The sequence below is a fragment of the Drosophila busckii genome, chromosome 2L (assembly GCF_011750605.1).
Source record: "Drosophila busckii strain San Diego stock center, stock number 13000-0081.31 chromosome 2L, ASM1175060v1, whole genome shotgun sequence".
NCBI lineage: Eukaryota > Metazoa > Arthropoda > Insecta > Diptera > Drosophilidae > Drosophila > Drosophila busckii.
Window position 1 is genome coordinate 10,861,586 of NC_046604.1, and position 10,810 is coordinate 10,872,395.

Consider the following 10,810-nt stretch of genomic DNA (forward strand, 5'->3'; position numbering starts at 1 on the left):
CCAGAGCAGTCAGTTTGCCGCTAATTTCAAAATATATATTTGGTGTTCCCTATGCATTACTTGTATATATAAATATAATAGTTCATCTTTTTGTAAATCGTTATAGCAAAACACAAACAACGCACAGCTGACAGTTAAGCAACAAGTGTAAGCAAATAGTCTTATTGAATTATACAAATTCCAACTGTAAGCAGTCAGTGTGGCTCTCAAACTGTGCAGCGATTTAACATGAAGCTTTACAGCTAGACAACATTACAATAACAGAGCTCACTAGAAACTGCAGCTGTCATCCAGTATAGCCAAAAAGCGCTTACTTTGAAAAGCACAAACAAAATTATATATTACTTTTCAGTTATTTATATTTATTTGCAAATACTTGTATGTATGTTAGAAAAACTTGTTTATTGAGATATTTTTGCTGGCTAATTTGGTACATTGGACCACTAAATTATATGTAATTTAAGTATATAATGTTGTATGTTGTATATGGTTTAATGCTCACTAAATATATATAAAATATGTTCCGTTTTTTTGGATTTATAAACTAAAATTATATAGGCAAGTGGTACGATTAAATATTTACAGCAAGTACATTATGTTATGCTATGTTAAATAAATAATAAATTAGATACAAAGCTAATGCTTTTGTTGAATTTGAAATGCGCTTTCTGGGCGACGACATTTGTTTAGGGTACTTTTGTTTGTTTATAAAATATTACGTATATTTATTAGAATAGTGTGTGTGGTGTGTGTGTGTGTGTGTGTGTGTGTGTGTGTGGGAGGACGCGTAGCATAGTTTTAGTACAAGAGTAATAATTCGACTTAAATACAATTAAGACACATTTGCGTTAAGTAATTGTTGTTTATAGTTAGAAAAATATGAAACATAAATTGCACTAAAATAAAGAAAATTAAGCTTAAAATTGTCACGTGCTGGAACTTGTGTAAACAGGTACGAGAATTTAGCAATGTTCGCGATTATTATACGCCTGCACTTTGGCCACAGTGCACTCCAAGGCAGCTTGGATATCATTGAAGACAGGCACACCCTGACGCTTGGCCAGATCGATGAGATACGAGCGTCCGCGATTGTAATCCTTAATGGCAGCTGTGGTGAGCTGGCAATGTAGAGAAAGTAGAGTAAGTAAGGCGGTTTAAAGAGTTGTGTGATTGGACTTACCTTCTCTCCGCCCAGCTCACAGTCTTCGGGCAGCATTTGCACTGCCAGCACAACATTGTACATGAGTCCAATGCAATGAGCAGCGAGCGTCATGGGCGCCAACGAACGCGTTTCATTGGTGATGACAAAGAGCAGCACACGACTGGAGTCAAGCAGCGCTGGATTGTATAAGCTATGGCGCACGGCCATGGGTGGCAGTGACCAGCTCAGCGACTCCTCAGCCACATGCAGTTCCTCCTGCTCCTCCAGCTGCAGCTGATTGCCGCGACACTTGCGACGCGTGCGCACAAACGAACGTTGCTGCTGCTGCTCCGCTGGACGCTGTGGCTCCTGGTTAAGCGACTGCTGTATGCTCTCATGCAAGGCGGGCACATGAAAACTAACGCCCTTGGCTTGCAGATAGGGCGTGGCTAGCTGCTGACGCCATTTGGTGCGCAGCACGCAGCTGCCGCCTAAATAGACATCACGTAGATCCAGTCCAGAGCAGCATAAGGCGTCACCAGCGCTGGCTATGCTGCTGCTGCTGCTGAAAACTGAATCATTTGAGTCGCTTTCCTCCTCCTCGGTGGTGGTGTTGGTGGTGGTGGTGGTGGGAGCGGCTGCTTTAGTTTCTATTGTTTTTGTGGTGATTATTTCGGTTGTTTCAATCGATTCGACATTCACCAAAATCTGTGGCTGTTGCTTTTTACCTAGCGTAGGCTGTGGCGATGAAGTGCCGCTGTCCCGATTGCGACTGAGCTGCTCGAACAGCTGCTGGCGCTCCAGCTCATGTCCAATGCCGCTGCTGCTGCTATTCGAGGGCACGCTGGCGTTGCTCGAAGTGCGTGAAATATTCTTGCTGGCTGTATAATAAATGTCCACATCAGGCGCTGCAATAGTTAAACAATTAGCTTGGCAATTAAATTAATGCTGGGAGCAGCTTACCATTTGTAAAGTAAACCTGCGGCGGTGGCACATTGGTGCCTTTAATGGGCGATATGCAGCCGCTTTCGTGTATTTCCTGTTGCAGCACCGACAGATACGCCGAGATGACGCAGAATAAATCAAAATCGATGAGCTCGTGCTGCAAGTTGGCAGCTGTGGCATCATTTGCTTTTTGCAGCAGCTTTAATGATTCGCGTTGATTGATTATTATCTTGTTTAGATTATCTAAATTAACTAAACTCTGAGCATAGCCTAAAAGTAAGAGAGCACGTTTGCACTGTTCCACAGTAAGTAATTCGCTTTGGGGATTGACGCGATCAAAAGCGCCGCGTACAGTGCTGCAAGGCAAAAGGCAAAAAATTAAGTATACGACAGCATAAACAAGGCATAAACTTACTCTAATATAGAAGCTATTTTGGACGGTGGATCACGTATGCCGGATAAAATTTCCTTGGTACGCTGCAGACCCGAGGGTATGTTATCCAACACTGGCAGACCGCGACGGGAGACCAGCTCCTTAAGTAGCAATTGATTGCGATTCAAATCGAGGTATTCTCTATTAAAAACAAAAGCAAATTAGCATAGTTTTAATTTAGTTAAAGGCTTCTAAGCTTACTGCTGCTGCTGGGCTGCATATTCATTTATATCAATCAAACGATTCATATGCTTTTTAAGTATATACATACAATTTGTTAATTTCTGTTTGTTTGCTTTTGTTTTTATTATTATTGTTGTCACTGTGCGACGTTGTCACTTAAACTCAACTAAGGCTTCTGTCTGCAATGGGCTCGGCGCGGCCCCCCAATGTTCCCAAGAGAGCGTTATCACTTGTTGTTCGTTTTGGCTCTCTCTCGCTCACTCACGCGCTCGCTGCTCTCGCTCTCACTAATACACTCGCAGCAGCAGCCAACACTCAGCGCCGCCGCTGTCACTGTTACGTATTTGTTTTTGCAATACGCAAACAAATTTTTAAAAAACTTTTGCGTTCAAAAATCACGCTAGAATTGCAAAGTTGCATAAACAAATCGTGCTTTCTTAGCTTATTTCAACACAATATGCATTATTTTAAAGCGGGGGGGTTAAACCGCTAAACAGTGGGTTGATTGAACCCCACACTACCGACCGACCGACACACACACACACACACACACTGTCACTAAACCACACACATTCGCTAACTTGGCTAGACGTTGGGCGACTGATGAAAATCAAAGTGGCAAAAATATTAAACGCCAACGCGAGTGAGTCGTGTGTATAAACAAAAACAAAAACGCGTGGAATGCCAAGAGCGCGCAACCAGATTTAATAGTTATAATAGTTATTAAAAAAAGCATAAGCAATATATTTATTATTTCTTTAATATTGTTTATTTAAAACGCAGCTTTTAGTAAAGATTTTCAATTTAGAATACGTTAAAATTACATATCAAAATAAATTTAAATATGGTTGCCAACATTTAGCGATCGCGTTGCCAACTACCTTACAAATATATGTTGCCGTCCGATAATAATCACAATCGATGACAAGCACATTTGCGATATTATTATGGATGATATGTGTCAGTTTCGTGCCAATCAGCTGAATTTAATACATCATTTTGTTGTTTGCTTATTTTTATTGATTTTTCGAAATGAAATTTGCAATTATTATTTGCATTCACACGAGAAATTGAATCAGAAATTACCTAACTACTAATATAATTGCTTATTGATAAGCTTTAAAATTTAAATTCAATAAAGTTAGCCGAAATTGCTTATTTGAATTTGAATTTGAATTTAAATTTGAATTTAAATTTGAATTTAAATTTTAGCGGCAACTCTGTGGTTTGCCACAGTCAGTCACTGTTTTTGCCACAGTCAGTCACGGTTTTTTTGAAAAATCACAGCGAAAGAAAGTATAAATGTTGTTTAACACTGGTAATTGGGCGGCATATTTTGAAATGAGATAACAGAGAATATATCATTATTTTTTTAATGCAAAATTGAAACTTAAATTAATTAATTTAAGTGTTGTTTGAATCGAGTTTATTAAATAAATTATAGAAAAATGCAATGACATTGTTCAAAAGCCTTTCTTGCGTGTTTGTAATTAGGGTAATTATTGGCAAAAAGTGTGGTGAAGCATTTTGAGTGAAAAATTGTGAAGCATTTTGAGTGAAAAATGGTGAAGCATTTTGAGTGAAAAATGGTTTGAGTGTTTAGTTGAGCATTAATTGGCCGAAGATTTTGTTAGATGAGCATGAGCGTCAAGAAGAAGGAAACAGCAACAGAAGAAGAAAGAGTAAGTGAAAATTGTTTTTACATATAGAAATTTGTATACCCTTCAATTTGTGAAGCTCACTCAAATTCACTCAAATGTACGTTTAAGGGATAATTAATAAGTTTTTAATTAAATTTACAATTTGTATACAAACTAATTATATAATAAACAAAACTATTTGTTTATTGTATAACATAATATATTTACTTCAAATAGTCTGAGATGGCCGTGCAATTCCCTTTCTATATCAGAGAGATTAAACGAAACTTACATTCATTTGTATGTGTATGTGTGACAAATTTTATGGAATATTAATGAAAGCAATATGCATATTTTTGTATAATAAGTATTCATTTGATAGTATCAATAAAACCCGATAATTGCAGGAATTGGAAAATAGCAAAGCTTTGTTTGTGTGTGTGTGTGTGTGTGTGTGTGTGTATATACAAATTATTTAAGAGCATGAAAACATTATGCTGCTTCTTTATCGCATTGCGTGGCAGCGCTGAAACTCAACTGAACTGAAACAAACAAAGGAAGGCAAGTTTAATAATGCATTTCTCACAACTCGTGGCTTATTACTATTTAATTATATCTAGCCATGATCATAATTAACCGAAGGCCTTAAATGCAATAAATCTCATATTGTTATTGTACGAAATCGAAATCAGCTAAACATCCGACGGATTGGGATCAGCTATCGATCTACCTACCGCCACCGAAAGCTTTGTTATCGAGATCGGAACCCTGGTTTTTAGCCACAAGCCCTGGCCTGGGCGCATCCGGTCCCTGGCCTCTTCCCATTCTTTTCTCGGGCATCGTGCAGAGCAGACTTGATACCAACATTCAGCTTTCTTATATATTAAAACAAATCTTTTTCGGTAGCATTTATTTATTTTTATTTTTTAATAAATTCTTAGAGAAAATTTATTATTTATTTCACGCATCCATATCTTAAAAAAAAAATTGTGGTATCAACCAGACTTCTGGGAATGGGAGATTGAGGGGACGCCGCGTATTCCACGTCTTCGGCATAGCCATAACTATCATCGGGTTGAGGGGACGCCGCGTATTCCACGTCTTCGGCATAGCCATAACTATCATCGGGTTGAGGGGACGCCGCGTCTTCCACGTCTTCGGCATAGCCATAACTAGCATCGGGTTGAGGGGACGCCGCGTCTTCTACAAACTCTACAGAATAACTTACATCAGCTTGTAGTTGAGGCGACGCCGCCTCTTCTACAAAGTCTTCGCTCTGTATCTGTTGCTGAATATTAAATTGTTTATAGATTTGTTGTATTTGTTGTTGATGTTGTTGCTGTTGTTGTAGTTGTTGTTGATGTTGTTGTTGTTGGAGTTGTTGTTGTTGTTGATGTTGTAGTTGTTGTTGATGTTGTTGTTGTTGATGTTGTAGTTGTTGTTGATGTTGGGCCTGTTGTGTAATTATTTGGGAACGCAAGTGCTCATTGCGTTTCTGTAAGCATAGGTTTTTTTTTTGAATTTCCTCCATTTTAATTCTAAGATATAAAAATATAACTATAAAACCAAGTGGACAAATTAAAGTTGTCAAATATATAATAAAAACATGACACAATATAATTTATAATATATATTTATAATTTATTATTTTATTTACAGTAAATAAAGTTACATAAATATAATATAAATATCATGAGCCACACGTGTGGCTGGTTGGTGGTCTTTCACTAAATCCCCGGTGTAATTAGAGCTCGTTGATATGAAATAAATGAAAATATATAATTTTAATAAATAGTACATACATTAATTCAATTACATTAATACTTACAGAGGCACCTTTCGGTGCAGGGCCGGCACTACTACGGGCATATTGTGGGAAAGGGCATATCGGGGGGGGAGTTTTTTTTGATGCTCGACAAAAAATATTCTAACTAGCCTCACAATTAAAAATATTAAAAAGAAACTTAATTAAATTATGGAAAAAAATTTTAACTAAATCTTCACTCTCTAAATCTACTGGCTCGGTGTAAAAAATACACATTTCAATTATCCCCCTGAATAAGCCCCCGCCCAAGTATTCTAATCTATCATTGTTAATATAACTCATATTGACGGACTCCACCGACTTATCGGCGAACATTTTAATTAAAACTTTTTCTAAATTTTCATACTCCTCACAAATTACCCTATGGTAACTAACATGACTAATTCTTAATGATCCTGCTTTGGCTAGCGCGAGTTCGGCCAGAATTTCCTAATTCAATTATTAGAATAAATACCGTTGAGGTATTTATCTTCAGACCTACGACCATTTAAATACCAACGATTTTTTAGATGCGTGAAGCATCGTAAATGAGGCAAGTCACTATTCAGCAACATGCGAAATTCCTTCACTGCTAATAAATTAGAATTGAGGGCATCGCTTATAATGGCAATTAAATCATTGCCACGATGCTGATTTTCTATTTCATCTATACAAATTTGGAGAATAGAGCACATTGTAGCCGAAGAATTAGTCTGCTGCCCTATATTTATTATAGAATATAATGGTCGTAAAGACTCTTCCTTGTTTGTCGACATTGCGACCAAATGAAACACTGTCACTAGATTACTAAAGCCTTTGCAAGTATATTTAAACTCATCTATCAGCAAAAAAAACCCACCCGGCGGAATATGCATTATATTCTTGCGCCCATCAATATGCCCATTTACATAATTTTCTTCATATCTTTCAGGCTTCTGCAATCTGTTAAAATTATAAAATATAATTAAATAAAAACGAAGCTGAGGAGCGTCATAAAACGGATAATATGGATAAACAGATAAATTGCACAAAAAATTTGTTTGTTGTGTACAAAAAATAAACAAGATTTTTAATTGAATATTACAAAGGAAAGTTTGATGTAGTAAAAATATTATTTTTTATTTAATTGTGCAATATACAAAAGCTTGTATGAAATAAATTGTAAACTAGCCAATGAAAAATATTGATTGTAAGCTCAGCATGCACTGGTGGCGTATGAGTGATGTTTTTTCACAGGCTTATAAAGCTTATCTACTATAGCTGCAACAATAAAAGCTTAAAGCTTTGCAGCCAGGTCAACAATTTATCGTTTATCTGCCATATTTACTGTATTGCAAGTTCTAGCTACATGGAAAAGTCTGTTATAGACAGGCATTATTCAAAGCGCACGGCGCTGACAGACAGACAGACAGGCGCAGTTCATGCAATAATTAGCTGTTAATTGGCAGCAACACCAGCGTGCATAATAAATGCAACATTATTAACATAATTTTAATTATTTGCCTTGCGGCTGGCTTTGCTTAATTTTTTTATTCTCTCTAACTTAGCTTAGGTGCAATTATTTTGTGTTCACCCTTTGATTAAAGCTTGTCCCTTCAACTAGCAACATTTCTCTCTCTCTCTCTCTCTCTCTCTCTCGCTTGGCGGCCACACACCTGCGGCGCCATTTTCTATACTTTTTATTTTTGTTGCCATTGCCGTTGCTTTACTTGGCATCTTATCATTTATCAGGCGATTGCAGAGATCAAAAGCAATGCTAGGCAGCCATCAAAATCAGACGCCAACGCATTACTTTTTACGCCCAACAGTAAGGAGCAGGGGAGCTCAGCAGCTCAGACGTAACTGCCATTGGCCCCAGCGTCTTTTCAGAGAGAGAGAAGAGAGAGAGAGAGAGAGAGAGAAGAGAGAACGTTATACGAGGCAAGCAAATGATTTTGGTCTGCTTGACAAGTACAGCTGCCAATGGCTGCAACTCTCGCTGGCTCGGTTGCTCAATGTCCATTTGGCAGTGGCTCAAAGCAAGCCAAAAATTTAAGCTACTCGCTCGGCTTCTAATTGACAGACAGGTTAGCCTTTGAATCGATTTACTCGCAAGACCATCTACACCTTATTAATGCTAACAGTTGCGGTTCAATCAAGACCAAAGCAAGCCCGACAACCCTTTTGGATTAGCAGATCAACGCATAAGCGGTCTTAAAGCTATTGAGGCATAAAGGAAAACAAAAGAGCTTAGGCGGCCTAAACACAAAACGGCCAGCAAGGCAAACTAAGCTTACGACAATCTAATTGGTGTCTATATTTTCAAATATGTGAAATATTTATAACAAACAGAAACTGCAAATTGATTTGTTAATTGCTTTTGATTTTTGCCCTTGATCTCAGTCGATAGCTATTTAAATTTAGATTAAAGCTGAATGAAATGAAACTTAAACTTGGTTAAACAATTTATTACTTAATAATTCTCACTATTCTTTATTGAATTTGTTATTAATTTTTGGTCCAAGCATGATACTGTTAAATGCAAATATAACAAAGAAAACAAGAGTTGAAATTTACTGTATATCGATTGAAGTTGAGTTAATTTCAAAAATATAACAAAGAAAACTTTTGAAATTCATTAGTTATTCATTTGCTCGTTACAATTTCTTAGTAAATTAATTTAATACGATTTGCATTTGCAATTTTGGAGCGCAGCACTCATACGCAACGTAGTCCTACTTGCAGTTGTTAAAAGAGTTTTCTTTTGAGCACCGCATGCCACTTGGGAGCTCAAAAGCGCCAACTCTTCAAATTGTTACGTAAAAGTTATGCGTGAGGACTTGGCATTGCCATTATGCTTTTTGTAGCGCTATTGCTAACAACTTTGTTAAACAATTTTTATTTAATTTTTTTTTTCTACTCTACTGTAAAAAATGCTCAAGCGCCAACTGGAAAAATAAACTTGCTGCAACTTTGAAGGCTCACGTAGTTATGCGCTTTGCACAGCTGAACCAGGCACTCAACATACCCGCTGCTGTTGCTAACTCTGACGCTAATGCTGCCGCTAAATGTTGCCGCCCAGCCAAACGCAAAGCGCACTTGCAATTGACAACAACAACAACAGCGACAACGACAACGACAACTGCAATCAGGAAGCAACAACAGCGCCTTTCGGTGGCAACCAGTTCGGCCAAAGATATTGCCATGGAGGCGGCACAGGTGCCCAATAGGCGTATGAGCAACAGCAACCAGCCGCAGCGAGCGCAGCGCGTTGGGTCAAAACCAAGCTGGTGGATCAGGCAGCAACTGCAGCAATGACAGCTGAAGCGGCGCTGAGCAGCTGAAATTTGTGAGGCCAAGAAAACGCTGCGCATGGAAAAGGATTCTGTGCAAAACTAACCAGGCCGTGCAAATCAGACATGCAATCCGTTGCATGCCTAAAAGAAAATGTTATTGAAAATGTGCATTCAATGTGGTTACCAAACTTAAGCGTGTGGCATAAGGCAGCTTTCTTTCTTTACCCGCCCTTTGCACTTATGCAACAAGACGACTATCTGGAGATCAAGAAATTTTGTATTGAGAAAATGTAACACATTGAGAGCGTGTCACCCACACCCACAACTTCAACTGTTATGAATAGTATTCCCGTATCTGACAATCCAATAAGCCCACAAACATGTGTCTCACAGACAAAATTATTTACTTACTTGCATGCTGTGTGCAGAATAGCTTCCACCAATTTAGCCTCATCAAATAATGGATCATCCAGGCTGATGATATTTACCAAATCGCCAACATTTATATTCCCGCCAAGACTGGAAATAAAAAAAAAATGCATATAATTATTTTACAATAACAATGTAGGTCGGGGTAGGGTGGGGTAGAGAAGGTAGGGAACAAAAATTATAGTATTTTAAATATACTTACATAATTGTGTCCAGCCACACCATATTGATATATAAAAACTGCAAATAGATAAAACCTGAAAGTAAACTTAAACTAGCACTACACGCACCCACGGACGGACGGTTATTTAAATTTGTCACACACTTCACTTAAAAATTGTCACACACTTTACTAAAAATTCACACACTTCACTTAAAAAATTGAACACCAAAACTTTCACAAACTTCACTTCAAAAATTTAACTTCACTCGCCATGGAAATTGCGTTTTCACTTCAAAACTTTCAACTTCGCCGTTCGCACAATGTCGCAATGAAAATTGCGGTTTGGAAATTCAATTTGCCCGCACTCTCACTTACACAGCACAAATTGAACTGAATATCCAAATGCAAATGCAAGTGCGTGAAGCCTTTGAGTTAAAGTTAAAAACCGTTGACCTTCATTTTCTTATTCCTGTTTTGCAAATACATATGTCCATATATGGGCAAAGGAATGGCAAATGCATATGTGTGTTAGAATAAGCCGCGCCCTCGCCGCCGAATTTTGCATTTTCTTTGACTTGATTATTCTTTTTTGTCTTTGTCTTCTGCCCACGAAAATGCTCAATTTCTGGTTTCGCAAAAAGAAGACAAATAAGAAATTTCAAGGTCAACGGCTGTTTCACAATTATTCCTTTGCGCTCGTTTTTCCCACCCCCACCACACCCCCTCTTTGTGTTGATGTTATGGTTATGTTGATAATTGACTAATGCTTAATTAGTAACAACACAAATCATACGATC

The 10,810-nt window shown here is 37.9% G+C and overlaps 1 protein-coding gene across 2 annotated transcripts; it reads right to left on the minus strand.

Annotated features, from left to right (window-relative positions):
• Positions 1-384: 384 nt before the first annotated feature.
• LOC117135056 lies at positions 385-2,843 on the minus strand. 2 transcript variants are annotated; one of them, XM_033294984.1, is made up of 6 exons: positions 2,721-2,843; positions 2,502-2,660; positions 2,105-2,442; positions 1,870-2,049; positions 1,181-1,791; positions 385-1,118 (listed from the first exon to the last, which is right to left on the minus strand). In XM_033294984.1, exons 1-6 carry the CDS (start codon positions 2,786-2,788, stop codon positions 963-965), a joined length of 1,512 nt encoding a protein of 503 aa, XP_033150875.1. In that variant the 5' UTR covers positions 2,789-2,843; the 3' UTR covers positions 385-962. The 2 variants fall into 2 exon arrangements, with proteins under 2 accessions (XP_033150875.1, XP_033150873.1); XM_033294982.1 differs by having other exon boundaries at positions 536-1,118; positions 1,181-2,049; positions 2,721-2,840.
• Between the last annotated feature and the right edge of the window lie 7,967 nt (positions 2,844-10,810).